At 44.0% G+C, this 17,647-nt stretch overlaps 1 protein-coding gene across 1 annotated transcript in view; it reads left to right on the top strand.

Moving 5' to 3' along the window:
• Positions 1-17,647, top strand: part of LOC118361335 (latent-transforming growth factor beta-binding protein 1-like) — a 139,753-nt gene that overhangs the window by 24,706 nt on the left and 97,400 nt on the right. The window contains exon 4 of the mRNA XM_052476912.1: positions 8,343-8,476. Within this exon, the coding sequence (XP_052332872.1) occupies positions 8,343-8,476 (134 nt within the window). The remainder of the gene's footprint in view (positions 1-8,342; positions 8,477-17,647) is intronic.

Below are 17,647 nucleotides of genomic sequence, written 5' to 3'. Positions count from 1 at the left end.
ACAGACAAAATGAGAAAAAATAATCCAGAAAATCACATTGTAGGATTTTTTATTTATTTATTTGCAAATTATGGTAGAAAATAAGTATTTGGTCAGTAACAAAAGTGTATCTCAATACATTGTTATATACCCTTTGTTGGCAATGACAAGAGGTCAAAAAAATTCTGTAAGTCTTCACAAGGTTTTCACACACTGTTGCTGGTATTTTGGCCCATTCCTCCATGCAGATCTCCTCTAGAGCAGTGATGTTTTGGGGCTGTTGCTGGGCAACATGGACTTTCAACTCCCTCCAAAGATTTTCTATGGGGTTGAGATCTGGAGACTGGATAGGCCACTCCAGGACCTTGAAATGCTTCTTACGAAACCACTCCTTCGTTGCCCGGGCGGTGTGTTTGGGATCATTGTCATGCTGAAAGACCCAGCCACGTTTCATCTTCAATGCCCTTGCTGATGGAAGGAGGTTTTCATTCAAAATCTCACGGTACATGGCCCCATTCATTCTTTCCTTTACACTGATCAGTCGTCCTGGTCCCTTTGCAGAAAAACAGCCCCAAAGCATGATGTTTCCACCCCCATGCTTTACAGTAGGTATGGTGTTGTTTGGATGCAACTCAGCATTCTTTGTCCTCCAAACACGACGAGTTGAGTTTTTACCAAAAAGTTATATTTTGGTTTCATCTGACCATATGACATTCTCCCAATCTTCTTCTGGATCATCCAAATGCTCTCTAGCAAACTTCAGACGGGCCTGGACATGTACTGGCTTAAGCAGGGGGACACGTCTGGCACTGAAGGATTTGAGTCCTTGGCGGCTGTAGTGTGTTTCTGATGGTAGGTTTTTTTTACTTTGGGCCCAGTTCTCTGCAGGTCATTCACTTTGTCCCCCCGTGTGGTTCTGGGATTTTTTGCTCACCGTTCTTGTGATCATTTTGACCCCACGGGGTGAGGTCTTGTGTGGAGCCCCAGATAATCCGTGGTATGTCTTACATTTCCTAATAATTGCTCCCACAGTTGATTTCTTCAAACCAAGCTGCTTACCTATTGCAGATTCACTCTTCCCAGCCTGGTGCAGGTCTACAATTCTGTTTCTGGTGTCCTTTGACAACTCTTTGGTCTTGGCCATAATGTAGTTTGGAGTGTGACTGTTTGAGGTTGTGGACAGGTGTCTTTTATAATGATAACAAGTTCAAACAGGTGCCATTAATACAGGTAACGAGTGGAGGACAGAGGAGCCTCTTAAAGAAGAAGTTACAGGTCTGTGAGAGCCAGAAATATTGTTTGTTTGTTATTGACCAAATACTTATTTTCCACCATAATTTGCAAATAAATTCATTAAAAATCCTACAATGTGATTTTCTGGAAGGAAAATGCTCAGTTTGTCTATCATAGTTGAAGTGTACCTATGATGAAAATTACAGGCCTCTCTCATCTTTTTAAGTGGGAGAACTTGCACAATTGGTGGCTGACTAAATACTTTTTTGCCCCACTGTATTTCAGATGACTCATTTACGCAGTGGCAGCTCCCTTTCATTTAGCACTGAATTGATGTGTTTGTAAAGAGAGAAATGATCATCAGTCATTATGTTGTGCTTTGTTAACACCAGAGAATCCTTTGGATTTAATTTCAGCAGTCTCCCTGGGACGTTGAGCGTTTCTATCCCTGGGACTTTCAGGGTTTTTCTTCCCTGGGACTTTCAACGTTTCTATCCCTGGGACTAAGCAGAGATAAGCTGCTTATCTTGAATAAAGTCATACTGCATGATCAGAATTCGGAGCACATGCCCCATGTGACTGCAGGCAAGCTCTGGCATTTACACACTCAGTAGATGGGCCCACTGTATATAATTGACCTATTTGGAAAGATAAAAGATGTGAAATATGCCTCTAACCAGCCCTTGGGCAATCATATCCCACCCCTCCATTTGGAGTTTAAATATTAGACGATGGAATTGCCAGGCTTTTCCCGAAGCTAGCAGCTGGCCAAACAGAGGAGTATAGATAGATCTATTCAGATTGACATTTATTTTTACGCCCATGCTCGCCAGAAGAACCGGCTGAAATAGATTTACAGCCGATTTTCACCACACTTCAATGCTAAGTGACACAAGGCCCATGCTGGCTAGAGGTCACAATGCATGCAACCGCAAAAAGTCTCACCAAAGATGAAAAAAATTGAGTGTAGAAAATCTATTTGGATAGCCATCTATGCAGTCTTTATTACGCCCATTTTTTTTTATTTGACTGCTACGATGAATAATTCCCCCAGGGTTTCTGGGCTGCTGAGCGATGCTGCAGTCCCTTTATTGTGGTTTTTAATGAGGCATTAAATTCAGACCTCACAGTGAGCAACTTCACTGTAGCCCCCTTTTTTTTTTAACCTGCTATCACTCGGCCCAGAGGGACGTGGACACTCCAGCAGCAGCCCTCTGACGCACTCTTTGGCTGCATCAAAGGCACCTCCCCTCTAAAATGACTTGTCGTCATCTGGTAGAGGTGGACCATCATTGTTGAACTGTCCTCATCGATTTTGAGAGTTTACAGTTCATCTGTCTTGATTGACCGTGAGTGGCTATCACTCTGTTTGCCTCCACATGTCACTGTTGACATTGTGGTGTCCTTATCTTACTCTCTGGCAAGTTGTGTCATTACACAAACTGAAGTTCAATAGCAACTGAAAAGGATGCAGATGCCACTACAGTGGGGGACAGACAGGGATAGACCGGAAGACTCCCTGACTCGGGGTGCTTCAGCTTCAGCTTAGGGAATATGTTGCCCTCTGTTCTATCAATGCCAGTTCTGACCTAATTAATCATCCTTACATCTTTAATGGCTCTCTAGTCCTCTGTAGGTGCAGTCTTACTGCAAGGGAAGAGTTTAGGAGGCCAATGTTATTTGATAGTGCTTGTTTAGAATTGCAGAGTATATACTGAAATGTAAAAAGACTCCCACAAGTACGCTGTGTTTTTACAAACGGACCATCCTTGGATATCTAATTTGGCAGTGATTTATTGTAAAATATACTCATGTACATATTATTTCCAAAATTAAACTACGCAAAAAGATGGTCCCCTGTGTATTTGCATCCTTACAGCCCCAGACACTATAATGTTTCTGCATGTTGTCTTCATTGATCATTTTGGTGAGGGGAGATGTCTTGAAGCAGTCCTGCACAGGTCCTGAACTTTTTAGGTTCTCTAGCTTGTTGGTTTTGTCTAGAAATACAACCCAGTCTCCTTTTTTAAGCCGTAGCTGTAGAAATGTATGAGAAGTAAGCCTCCATTTGGGTGGGTTGCCTTGTCTGTCTCCAGACTCCTGTCAGAAGTCCTCAGAAAAAAACCCTGGTGGTGTTGTGGTAGGCAGTGTAGACGGAGGGGGGAGACACAGGTATCCCCTCACCAATCACAGCTGAGAGAGAGGCCGAGACCAGAAGTCCCCTCAATCAGGGGATAACATGACAAATCTCTTCTTTGATGGATGTCGTCTGTGAGAAGCTCTCAAACCTGCCAACTGGCCTCAGAACTCGTTCCACACCAGCATTCCTCAAGTCTTCATGTGCAGGAAAACCACATCTCTAGGAGAGGGAAAAAAATGGCAAGCACCCATCAGTCCCGCTCCCTACAGGGAAATCATTTGTCCTGCAAATTGTTTGAAACACACCCCAGTGTTTTGATGATGCCAAGAATCCCCTCCGTGCTCCTTGGGGTTGGTGAAGTTAGTGAGTTCAGGGGGAACTTTACAAGAACAGTAGCCCATCGTAACCTTCTGTACAGTAAGTCGGCATTTTATTCATGGGTCTGGTAAAAAGACAACCTTGATTGTAAAAATGTTTCCACGTTTCTAATATGTTCTGTATGTTTTCACAGTTGTTTTTCTTCCACTTAAGCCCAACTGAAGCTTGGCCAGCCAGTCTAAGTGAGTTGTGGTTTTGTATATTAGGAATGATACAACAGAACCTTTACACCTGTGGTAGAGGAGAAAGGAGAGTTGGTGGGTGATATGCTGAAGGTCTATACGGCCCATTCAATTGGCATGTCCCTTAACAGTAAACCTGATAACCACCTAATCTCAAAAGACTTTCAATGTTTTTTTGCGTTACTGTGCCTCAAGTAGAGCAGTTTATTCGACCTCAGCGTTTTTTTTTTTTAAGTAGCTTGTGTCGAGATCGACTAAGGCGACCTTGTACAATATTTTTCAAACAACTTCAAATGAATTGATGTAATCCTCCTCTGTGTTTCTCAGTGTTTCTCAGTGGAGCTAATTGATATGTTGGAGATGGTTAGGGTAAGAGCTGAACTTTTTTGCTAAAGTCAATGGGCCAAATAGGAGCATGTGGAAGAGCTTAACACATATCTCCCAGTATTTACTGCAAGTGTTCCCGTCACATAAAAAATCGGGGGAAAGAAAGCCGCTAGGTTTTATTGCTGGGGAAATAAGCGTAAAGGTTTCTTTGTATTTGTTGACGGTAACCCTGGGAAGAGTCTTTCTGGGCCCTGGGTGGCACAGAATCTGGTTGGTTGGTGACCCGTAAAATATCTCTCACAGACAACTTAGATTAGGCAAGCTCATGATTTCAGGATGGCAAGTTAGGCCAAAGTGCACATTTACCCCATAGTCTGTCCTCTCACTCCCTCTGAACTCCAATGAAACCAAACTATGTCAACAAGACACGAGAAGATAAAATACAGGTTGTCCATTCTGCATGGAGATAAATAGACTCTCCAATGTCTTTCCTGTTGTCTGAGGGTTGGTTTTGCCATGTTCCCTCCAATAAAAGGGGAGAATTACTGACACTTTTTAGTCTGCTTTCCAAGTAGGGCTGTGATGTAACCGGGGGGCTGGAATATGTTTCTCCTTTGTTCAAACACATTGCATCAGGCAGGCGTTAGAGCATGGCAGACACTGCAGATTAGATCACCGCAGGGCATTTGGAATGAGAGACAGGAGAGAAAGACAACTGAGGACTATTGTGAAATACACCCTCTAGTCCCTCTCTCTCTCTCTTTCAATTCCATTCTCACCCTCTTGCTCTTTTTTTTGTATTTGAATATTTCTGGCAGTGAGCCTCTCCCTCTTTCTCCCCTACCAAAAACTCCTTTTCCCCTACCCTCTTTCTGTCCTCTCTTGAGATTCTTCTGTGTCTGCATCTCTTGTAAACTCTTCCTAATTTCTTCATTTTGGTATAAAATGCATGTTGGGCCACGATCAACAACACATCCCACAACAATGCTTCCATTCTACAGTTGCCAATGGGAGAAGACGGGTTCATCCACTTAGTTTTGCTCCTACATAAAACCAACCGTATCCTAGCTAATCCACATAGATACAGTCGCAAGCATACCGAATAGTCTATATATAGGCTGATAATTATTTTATAACGGGAGGAATGTACTGTATGAGCTGTAGGTGTTTGGTTTCTGCCCCCAGAGGGCCATAAAGGAATGTCAAATACTGGAATTACAGCCAATCAAACTGCATCACAGAAACCCATAAACAGTTAATAGCAGAAAATTACAAATAAATATATAACCAGCCATGCATACTGTAGCCTGTGGGCCATGCTTGCATTTGATAGTGAGAGGCTTTGGTTTACAACTCACGGTCTTGTTGCAAAGAAACCCAAGTATTGGCTTGTTGTGACAGTCTACCTCACCATGACTGTATTGGTACATGAAAGACTGCAGATGTTAAACAACAATCACCCGGGGGTGAATGTGGGGATGAAAGCAGGCACATGAGAAGCCGTACTGCCGTTGTTCAGCCCCTGATGCCCCCCCCCCCCAACACCCTGCGACCACCCTCCACCCCATAGGATCAAACAACAGATGAAACTCAGCCAGATTCCTTGAAGTCCCATTGTTTGATAGTCTGTGAGTGTGCATTAGGGAGAGGGAGGAGTGAAAGGGGAGGAGATGAAAGGGAGGCGTTTACTCACAGTGATTGACACTGGCATTTGTCAACACAATATCCTCTTTTTCTTTTCTTTTCTTCCTTACACAATCTCTGTTGTCTGTTGTGAACGCGATGAGGGGCTACATGACACACATGGTGGTTGTGGTGGCAGGCAGGCAGAGCCAGGTCTAATTAGCACAGAGAGAGTGAGTAGAGGCCCTGTTGAGATGGACTCACATGAGATGAGATGATCACAAAATGGGCCAACACGGGTGGCCTTGAGTGACAACTTTATTGTATGTGTGTGTCTGGGTGTGGAGGACGAGTCTGTCACAAGTGTGTTTATTTTATGTTAGATGTATGTACAGTACTTATTGCAGTAGCTTGAGGGAGGCTTCTAGCTAGCGGTTCAAATGACATTTTAATTACATACATTTTTACATGGAAATGGGGACTTGGCTATGCCTCTGCTAATGATAAGCTATTTCTTGGCCAGTACATTGTTGTCTCCCTTTAGGGATATGAAGATTGTTCAGTGCTCTGATAAGTCTGAACGTCTCCGATGTTTTGTCTCTTTATCCTCCCCCTTTATAAACCATTTAGAAATGGCTCTCAACACCACCCATATTGTTGTGCTCTTTTCTCTCCTGTCAAATATAAATTTATTTTTGTCCTTTGTCCTCTGTCCTCTGTTACTATGACCCAGACCTGTCTGAGGGGTTTTAGTTTGGCAGCTGACAATTTGATACGGTTATGCTGTGAAGAAAAAACCTCTACTACTGCTGTCTCCCTCAGCAGCCCTGCCCCAGATTACCAGATTTCTCTTCCTCCCGTGTAAACAAGTCACATTTCATTTGGACTGAGGGACATTTAGCAGAGTGGTTAGGAGTAGAGAGGCTTTGCAGGGCTGCTTTTGGAGAGTTTTGTTCTACTTCAACTCTTACGTTCTCCTCACCCTCCTCTCCTTGCCCACTCACCCCCAATTCTGCTCTCCACACCCCCTTGCCAACCACACCCTGTTGTCCTTTCACTCTGTCTGTCATGTTTGATTGGGCCTTGTCAGGGGGACTACAGGGTGGTCTGGTTGTTTTGGACCAGCTCCGACCCCCTCCTCTCTCCCATCCCTCTTCCAGTGTTGAGGATGTGTCTGGGTTTCCTCACCCGTCTCACTGGGAGAGATTAGGTTAGGTTCATTCTCTGGGTTTCTGGCCGGTGCTCTTGTCTCATGTCCCTCTCTCTTAGTGGGAGGACATGAGAAGACTGACGCCATGATTTAAGTCCCGTAGCCCCCCCCCATAATCTTTGCCTTGGGAGCAAATAACTTTCCATGCAGTGGTTAGAGCGTTGGACTAGTAACTGAACGGTTGCAAGATTGAATCCCCGAGCTGACAAGGTAAAAAATCTGTCGTTCTGCCCCTGAACAAGGCAGTTAACCCCCTGTTCCTAGGCCGTCATTGAAAATAAGAATTTATTCTTAACTGACTTGCCTAGTTAAATAAAGGTTAAAAAATAAACATCACCGGCAACAATGACACCTATGGGCACAAACCCACCGTCGCTTGACCAGACAGGACTGGCAAAAAGTGCACTTCACTGACGAGTCGCGGTTTTGTCTCACCAGGGGTGATGGTCGGATTTGCGTTTATCGTTGAAAGAATGAGCATTACACTGAGGCCAGTGCTCTGGTTCGGGATCGATTTGGAGGTGGAGGGTCCGTCATGGTCTGGGGCGGTGTGTCACAGCATCAACGGACTGAGCTTGTTGTCATTGCAGGACTATCTCAACTCTGTACATTACAGGGAAGACATCCTCCTCCCTCATTTGGTACCCTTCCTGCAAGCTCATCCTTACATGACCCTCCAGCATGACAATGCCACCAGCCGTTCTGTGCGTGATTTCCTGCAAGACAGGAATGTCAGTGTTCTGCCATGGCCAGGGAAGAGCCCTGGTCGCAATCCCATTTAGCACGCCTGGGACCTGTTGGATCGGAAGGTAAGGGCTAGGGCCATTCCCCCCCAGAAATGTCCCGGAACTTGCAGGTTCCTTGGTGGAAGAGTGGGGTAACATCTCACAGCAAGAACTGGCAAATCTGGTGCCGTCCATGAGGAGGAGATGCACTGCAGTACTTAGTGCAGCTAGTGGCCACAATAGATACTGCCTGTTACTTTTGATTTTGACCCCCCTTCTTTGTTCAGGGACACGTTTCTGTTAGTCACATATCTGTGGAACTTGTTCAGTTTGTCACAGTTGTTGAATCTTGTTATGTTCATACAAATATTTACACATGTTCATTTTGCTGAAAATAAACACAGTTGACAGTGAGAGGACGTTTCTTTTTGTGCTGAGTTTAATTGTTCATGTATTATTTCAAGGATGTGAACACAGTGGATTATGTGCATAGATTAAATTGTTCTTTACAGTGTTTGACAGATTTTTTTTCTTCTCCCTTACAGAATCCAGCCTGGTAGCCAGCAGTTTGTCCGGAAGCCCAAGTACTACCACACACAAACCACACACACACAGACACATGTCCAGCATCAGCCTGACAGACCCATTCCCCTGACAGTGGGACACAACCCCATCCACGGTGAGTAGCCCACCTCGTTTACCCTATCCTGTTCCTGTATTAACTTAACCTAAGCTCCATAAGAACTGGAAAAGAGCGCCACCATGTGGTGGTTTCCGAAAGAGGTGCTGGTTTAGATTATAGGTACAACTGTCCCGGGGGTCCTGTTCAGAGGACAGAAATACAATCCACACTTTATTACCACACATCAAACAGGAAGAGGAATAGAATCAGTGAAAGTGATAGTGATTCTCTGTAGGACAGAAGGAACAGGGAATATATATATTACAACAGCGTGGCAGCAGTGTTGGATACACAGTAGTAATAGCAGTGATACAATATATACAAATCGGCAATGGCATAGCAATGGGATAGCACATGATAGTAATGGCTATAGCAGTGTTAGCGGTGCTCGCATGGTAATATTATTGTCTGGTAATAAATATACAGTAATACACAGGGGCTAGTAAGCTAACATGCTACAGCGCAGTAATGCAGGCGAACAGGCTACAAAAGACAAATGGTATCATGCTGTAGTATGGGCTAGAATAGCGTAGGCAGTATAAAATGGGATGCAATTAGTGACTAGCATAGTGTACAATATGTACAGTCGTGGCTAAAAGTTTGCATATACCCCAGAATGTTATGAAGAGTGATCAGATGAATTGCAATTAATTGCAAATTCCCTCTTTGCCATGCAAATGAACTGAATCCCCCAAAAAACATTTCCACTGCATTTCAGCCCTGCTACAAAAGGACCAGCTGACATCATGTCAGTGATTCTCTCATTAACACAGGTGTGAGTGTTGACGAGGACAAGGATGGAGATCACTCTGTCATGCTGATTGAGTTCGAATAACAGACTGGAAGCTTCCAAAGGAGGGTGGTGCTTGGAATCATTGTTCTTCCTCTGTCAAGCATGGTTACCTGTAAGGAAATACATGCTGTCATCATTGCTTTGCACAAAAAGGGCTTCACAGGCAAGGATATTGTTGCCAGTAAGATTGCACCTAAATCAACTATTTATCGGACCATCAAGAACTTCAAGCAGAGAGGTTCAAGTGTTGTGAAGAAGGCTTCAGGGCGCCCAAGAAAGTCCAGCAAGCTCCAGGACCGTCTCCTAAAGTTGATTCAGCTGTGGGATCGGGGCACCACCAGTACAGAGCTTACTCGGGAATGGCAGCAGGCAGGTGTGAGTGCATCTGCACGCACAGTGAGGCGAATACTTTTGGAGGATTGCCTGGTGTCAAGAAGTGCAGCAAAGAAGCCACTTCTCTTCAGGAAAAACATCAGGGATAGACTGATATTCTGCAGAAGGTACAGGGATTGGACTGCTGAGGACTGGGGTAAAGTCATTTTCTCTGATGAATCCCCTTTCCGATTGTTTGCGGGATCCAGAAAAAAGCTTGTCCGGAAAAGACAAGGTGAGCGCTTACCATCAGTTCTGTGTCATGCCAACAGTAAAGCTTTAAGGCAAAAGTGATAACTAAGTGGCTCAGGGAACAAAACATTAATATTTTGGGTCCATGGCCAGGAGACTCCCGAGACCTTAATCCCATTGAGAACTTGTGGTCAATCCTCAAGAGGCAGGTGGACAAACCAAAACCAAAATTCTGACAACTCCAAGCATTGATTACGCAAGAATGGGCTGCCGTCAGTCAGGATGCGGCCCAGAAGTTAATTGACAGCATGCCAGGGTGTATTGCAGAGGTCTTGAAAAAGAAGGGTCAACACTGCAAATATTGACTCTTTGCATCAACTTCATGTAATTGTCAATAAAAGCCTTTCAAACTTATAAAATGCTTGTATTTATACAGCAGTATTCCATAGTAACATCTGACAAAAATATTCTAGACACTGAAGCAGCAAATATTTGTGTAATTCTCAAAACATCTGGCCACAACTGTACAGTGGGAGCTAGCAGGGCTATAAGTAATAGCACACAATAGTACAGTTGAAGTCGGAAGTTTACATATACTTGGAGTCATTAAAACTAGTTTTTCAACCACTCCACACATTTCTTGTTAACAAGCTATGGTTTTGGTAAGTCGGTTAGGACATCTACTTTGTGCATGACACAAGGAATCCAACAATTGTTTACAGACAGATTATTTCACTTATAATTCACTGTGTCACAATTCCAGTGGGTCAGAAGTTTACATACATTAAATTGACTGTGCCTTCAAAAAGAAGAAGCTTCTGATAGGCTGACATCATTTGAGTCAATTGGAGGTGTACTTGTGGATGTATTTCAAGGCCTACCTTCAAACTCAGTGCCTCTTTGCCTGACATCATGGGAAAATCTAAAGAAATAAGCCAAAAACATTGTAGACCTCTACAAGTCTGTTTAATCCTTGGGGGTAATTTCCAAACACCTGAAGGTACCACGTCCATCTGTACAAACAATAATACGCAAGAAAAACACCACGCAGCTATCATACCGCTCAGGAAGGAGACGCATTCTGTCTCCTAGAGATGAACGTAATTTTAGTGCAGAAAGTACAAATCAATCCCAGAACAACAGCAAAAGACCTTGTGAAGATGCTGGAGGAAACAGGTACAAAAGTATCTATATTCAAAGTAAAACAACTCCTATATCGACAACCTGAAAGGCCGCTCAGCAGGTGCACATGGGGACAAAGATTGTACTTTTTGGAGAAATGTCATCTGGTCTGATGTAACAAAAATAGAACTGTTTGGCCATAATGACCATCGTTATGTTTGGAGGAAAAAGGGGCAGACTTGCAAGCCGAAGAACACCATCCCAACCGTGAAGCACGGGGCTGGCAGCATCATATTGCGGGGGTGCTTTGCTGCAGGAGGGACTGGTGCACTTCACAAAATAGATGGCGTCATGAGGAAGGAAAATTATGTGAATATATTGAAGCAACATCTCAAGACATTAGTCAGGAAGTTAAAGTTTGGTCGCAAATGGGTCTTCCAAATGGACAATGACCCCAAGCGTACTTCCAAAGTTTAAGGACTTAAGGACAACAAAGTCAAGGTTTGCTGTCTCGTCATTGTTGGTAGTCAGACCTACTTCTGTTGTTTCGTCTGCAAACTTGATGATTGAGTTGGAGGCGTGCGTGGCCACGCAGTCATGGGTGAACAGGGAGTACAGGAGGGGGCTGAGCAAGCAGGAGGGGGCCCCTGTGTTGAGGATCAGCAAAGTTTAGGTGTTGTTTCCTACCTTCACCACCTGGGGGCAGCCCGTCAGGAAGTCTAGGATCCAGTTGCACATGGCAGGGTTCAGACCCAGGGCCCCAAGCTTAATGATGAGCTTAGAGGGTACTATGGTGTTGAAGGCTTGCTATAGGGAATGAACATCATTTTTTATTATTTTTTTTATCCAGTTGGTAGCTACAGTCTTGTCTCATCGCTTCAACTCCGTGATTGACTCCGCTGTCCTGGCGTCGTGAGGGAGTGTGGTCCTTCTGTGGCTCAGTTGGTAGAGCATGGCGCTTGTAACGCCAGGGTAGTGGGTTCGATTCCCGGGACCACCCATACGTAGAATGTATGCACACATGACTGTAAGTCGCTTTGGATAAAAGCGTCAGCTAAATGGCATATATTATTATATTATTATATTAACTCCCGTACGGACTCGGGAGTGGTCAAGGTCAAGAGCCGTGCGTCCTCTGAAACACAACCCAACCAAGACACACTGCTTCTTGACACAATGCCCGCTTAACCCATAAGCCAGCCACACCAATGTGTCACTATTGGGGCAGTAAGCAAATTGAAGTGGGTCTGGGGTGTCAGGTAAGGTAGAGGTGATATGATCCTTAACTCTCTCAAAGCACTTCATGATGACAGAAGTGAGTGTCACGGGGCGATAGTCATTTAATTCAGTTAAATGTCTTACTCACTTCGGCCACGGTGAACGAGAGCCCACAGTCCTTGGGAGCGGGCCTCGTCGGTGACACTATGTTGTCTTTAAAGCGGGCGAAGAAGGTGTTCAGCTTGCCTCTGAGCAAGACGTCTGTGTCCGCGACCTGACTGGTTTTCCCTTTATAATCAGTGATTGTCTGTAGACCCTGCCACATGACGTCTTGTGTCTGAGTCGTTGAATTACAACTCCAATCCAGCCACGGCCTGTTCACCCCGCTTCCATCAAGAAGGCATAGACCGTAAAGGTGCATCAAAGTTGGGACTGAGAAACAGCTTCTATCTCCAGGCCATCAGACTGTTAAACAGTCACCACTAGCCGGCCTCCGCCCAGTACCCTGGCCTGAAACACCCTGTACTCTACACAGCACCTTAGAGACTGCTGCCCTATGTATATAGAGTCATTGAATACTGGTAACTTTAATAATGTTTACATACTGTTTCACCCACTTTATATGTATATACTGTATTTTAGTCATTCCTCGTCCTATATAACTTTTTTTTTTAATGTGTGTATTAAAAAAAAGCTAGATATTACTGCACTATTGGAGCTAGAGACACAAGCATTTTGCTGCACCTGCGATAACGTCTGCAAATTTGGGTACACGACCAATAAACTTGGATTTGATTGGAGGGAAGGCTTGTCCCTTAAGGAACGTCCAGTTATGAGTTGTAGTGGAGGACAGTAGTATTATGTTTGTTCCTTATATAATGACAAACCGGGGCGTAGGTTTAACTACTTTTAATGAACATATACTTCAGCTTGAAAACTCCATGTTTAGCCATGCAAGGCATTCTTCAACCACCCGCATAGCCTGCTGGGTAACGTAGTCTAAATGTTATTAACACATAACAACACATCTTTTTTCCTTTAAAGGAAAACTACTTTTCTATATAACTACTCATCACATCACATTTGTTTACTGAACCTGCATAACATGCCATTTTCAATAACACACATTTCTTTCCCCCCAATTTTTTTTTTTCCCAACAATACTCTTGTGGCTCTTTCTTTTCACATTAACAAAACATTCAGTCCAGGTGCCCCTTTTTTATTTTAATTTTTTGCAATTCTCAATAAGCCTTTCAGGAGCTCTGACAGTCCTTTTTGGTCGTTCTGCTAAAGTGCTTCCTGAAACAGTTGGACAGCGTTCATTGTCAGTCAGGGTGTTCTGACTGAATTGTCCATTTCTAAAGGCATTTGACGCTTCCGCAGTATCCTCCTGATGATCCTCAGTCCCTTGAGTGAATGGCTGCAGCCTTAGATCCATTCTGTTTCGTCTCAGTTGTGATCCATGCTCCGTTTGGATCTCATAGGATCGCGGTGCAACTTCTCTCTGCACACACCCTTGCTGCATCCAGGTTCCTGTAGTGATGTCTCGGAGTCGTACATGATCTCCAGGTTTCAGTTCAGGTAAGTGTCTTGCACTTTTGTCGTGTCGTTGTTTTTGTTTGTCTTTCTGTTTTTCCTTTGCGAGTTTGACTTTGTGAGCACTTCTGGGTGTTAGCAAGTCCTCATGGATGGGTAGGTTGGTTCTGATGCGACGTCCCATCAACATTTGTGCAGGTGAAAGTCCGTTCTGCAGCGGTGCACTGCGGTAGATCATCAGATTCTTTAGGAAATCCTCCTTTCCATCGTGTGCCTTTTTCATCAGACCTTTGACAATTTTGTAGTAGGGTCTATTGGGTACTGGATGATGCATTAGCGGCTCTGCTTGCTGCTTTGGCCTGTAGGTCAAACACAGTTCACATGAATCAGTGGTCTGGCTGATTTCCTGGTTCATTCTTGGCCAGTACATTACTTCTCGTGCTCGTCATTTGCATTTTTCCTCATCCTAGTGGCCCTCGTGTATTTTCAATAGCATTTCTTTGCGTAGTGTCATGGGAATGACAATCTTGTTGCTTTGAACACTATGTCATCCACAACGGTGAGCTCTGCTCTGCACATCCAGTAATCCTGTATTCTCATTGGACAGTTGTTTTTCTGTGCAGGCCATCCTATCAGTGTTGTTTCTTTGAACTCTGTCATTGTTTGGTCAGCTGCAGTCTCTCTTTTGATCTGCTCCATTCTCTCTGAAGACACAGGAAGTGATGCTAGATCATGTCGACGGAGGCCGGAATCTGTGTTTTTCTGTGTGTCGAAGCTCTCCTTCTTGTCGACTGCTCGAGAAAGTGTCGGCGGCGAACATGAACTTTCCCGGGGTATAGATCATCTTCACATCATACTTTTGCAGTCTGATCAACATTCTCTGGATTCTCATTGGACAATCATTCAGTTGCTTACACATGATTGACACCAATGGTTTGTGGTTGGTTTCTACTTCGAAGTCTCATCCGTAGACATATTGGTGAAACCTTTCGCAAGCGTATGTGCTCGCCAGTAGTTCTTTCTCTATTTGTGCATACCTTGTCTCTGCGCCTGTCAAGGCTCTGGACGCATGAGCAACGGGTTGCCATGTGTCGTCATGCTGTTGCAGAAGAACTGCTCCCAGGCCAAACTGTGACGCGTCTGCAGAAATCCTTGTGCTTTTCTCTGGATCATAGAACCTGAGCACTGGCTCTTCTGTGATTGTCTTCTTTAGGTTTTTGAAGCAGTTTTCCTATTCATGGGACCATTCCCATGTAATTTTCTGTTCCAGAAGACATCTGAGTGGAGCGGACTGTGCTGACAGTTGAGGTATGAACTTTGCAAGGTAGGTGATCATGCCCATGAAGTTTCTCACATCGTCCTTGTTCTTCGGGTGCTGTTGTTGTTGATGGCTGATGTTTTCCTCGGGTCTGGTTTGACTCCATCCTCTGAAATTATGTTTCCCACGAAGGTAAGTGTTTTTACACCAAACTCGCATTTGTCCTTGTTTAGTTTTAGGTTGACTTTCCGTGTCAGGTCCAGCACTTGTCTCACTCTCGCATTGTGTTCTTCTTTTGTGGACCCCCAGACTCTACACTCCTGGAATGTGCTCGAAGATCATGTGGATTGTCTTGTGGTAGACCTCTGGCGCTGAGAGACTCCCATATGGTAGACGAAGAAATCTGTACCTGCCCTCAGGTGTGTTGAATGTGCATAGCCTTGAGCTTGTATCATCTAGCTTCATTTGCCAGAGTCCTGATGAGGCATCAAGCTTATTACTGAACCACTTTGCTCCAGCAAACTGTGACATTATCTCCTCTCTGGTTGGCAACTTGAAATGCTCTCTCTTGATTGCTTTGTTGAGATGTCTCGGGTCTAGACATATCCTGAGATCGTCGTTCTGTTTCACCACAATAACCAGTGAGCTTTACCCAGTCTGTAGGTTCATCCATTTTTGTGATGACGTCCATCTTTTCCATGCGTCCAAGTTCATCTTTGAGTTTTTTCCTCAGTGCATATGGAACTTTTCTGCATGCATGCACAACGGGAGTCATTTTGTCATCAGTACATATTTTGTGTTCTCCTGGTAAACATACAATACCCTCAAACAAATCCTCATATTCAGCCAGTAGCGATTCTTGGTCATTTTCAGTCTGTGATGTCACTACATACACTCTTTTCAACCAATTGAGCTTTTCACATGCATTAATTCCTAGAATAGGCTGTACACTCTTTTCCACAATCAGCAGCTGTGCTCTGAACTGTTTTTATTGGTGCTGTAAAGTTACTATGCAGCTACCTTCGACTGGTACGTTCTCCCTAGTATAACCAGTAACCTTAATTTTCACCGGGTGTATTTTGCTCTTCACCTTCAGTGTTTTGTAGTCCTCCAGCGACAACAGGTTTACCTGTGCTCCAGTATCAAGCTTGAATGGTATTATAGTTTCATTCATAGTCCAATCCATTCAGCATTTACTGCATTGCATATTTCCACAGAATCAACAAAGAATTATTCCATCTCCTCGACTGTGTGAACCTTTTTCTTTGTATCCTCAGCTTTGCAGCATTTTGAGAAATAATTTTTTTCCCCCTCAGTTGTTACATGATTTGCCATATGCAGGGCATTTTTTTGGCTTGTGGATAAATCCACATTTTCCACATGTAGTGTTTTGATTTCTCTCTTTTGCTTGTTTATGTTTTGTAAGGCGTTGTGTGTGTGTGGTGCTCCTCTCTTTTTACTGTATACACTGACGTCTCATCCCTGCACAGCTCTTTAGCTTGTGCTCTGGTGGTTTCAGCTGCTCGACACATATTCACTGCTTTATCCAAAGTTCAATCTTGCTCACGCGGCAATCTCTCCTTGAGTCCATTATCAAGTATGCCACAGACTATCCTGTCTTTCACTAGTTTTTTCAGATTTTCAAATTCACACGTTTTGCTCAGTGTGTTCAGCTCAGCCAAATACTGGTCAAAACTGACTCCCTGTCTCTGATCATGAGAGAAAAACCTGTATCTCTCAAACGTGACATTCTGGCTTGGTACAAAGTACTCCTCAAATTTAGCCATTAGCACAGTCAATGTCAAGTTTGCCTCGTCTTGCTGAAAGCTTTTGTAAATATCCAATGCATCCTCTCCAATAACATGCAGACAAATGGAAGCTTTCAATTTGTCATCATCTCCCCCTGAACCACTGGCTGCTACGTAGATATTGAATCTCTGCTTGAAACGTTTCCAATTGTCAGCTAGATTGCCTGTTAACTGCATAGGAGTAGGAGGACTAAGCCTATCCATGACGGAGAACAGGAACGGTGTCGATTTCTCTTACTTCAGTATGTTGCTCATCAACTTGCTCGTCAACAGATCCCAATGCAGCCTCGCTCTCGCTGCTGTCACTCTCGCTGCTGCGGCTCGTTGTCCTCGCTCTTGCAAGCTAGCATCTTCAACTACTCACGTCACTTGACTTGTGGTAGAATGTTCCATTTTCATCGCGGAAATTTGCAGTTACTCCTTTCTTTTCTCTGTCTCGTCATATCGACTACCAATCTGACACCAAGTTATGTTTGTTCCTTATATAATGACAAACCGGGGCATAGGTTTAACTACTTTTAATGAACATATACTTCAGCTAGAAAACTCCATGTTTAGCCATGCAAGGCATTCTTCAACCACCCGCATAGCCTGCTGGGTAACATAGCCTAATTGTTATTAACACATAACAACACAAGTAGTTTACAGCGACCTTCCTAACCCGACTAAAGCACTGTAACGGCGTTCGTTTGTCGAAAGAGAGTCGGATCGAAATGCAGCGTGGTGGTTACTCATGTCTTTAATGTAGAAGAGCGATACATGAAATAACTTAATACATATAAAAAACAACAAAACGAAACGTGAAAACCTATACAGCCTGTCTGGTGAACACTAACACAGAGACAGGAACAAAAACGAAATACACCCAC

This window comes from Oncorhynchus keta, chromosome 2 (assembly GCF_023373465.1).
Source record: "Oncorhynchus keta strain PuntledgeMale-10-30-2019 chromosome 2, Oket_V2, whole genome shotgun sequence".
Classification (NCBI taxonomy): domain Eukaryota; kingdom Metazoa; phylum Chordata; class Actinopteri; order Salmoniformes; family Salmonidae; genus Oncorhynchus; species Oncorhynchus keta.
The sequence above is the reverse complement of the archived record's forward strand: the minus strand, read 5'-3'. Positions and strand labels throughout refer to the sequence as shown.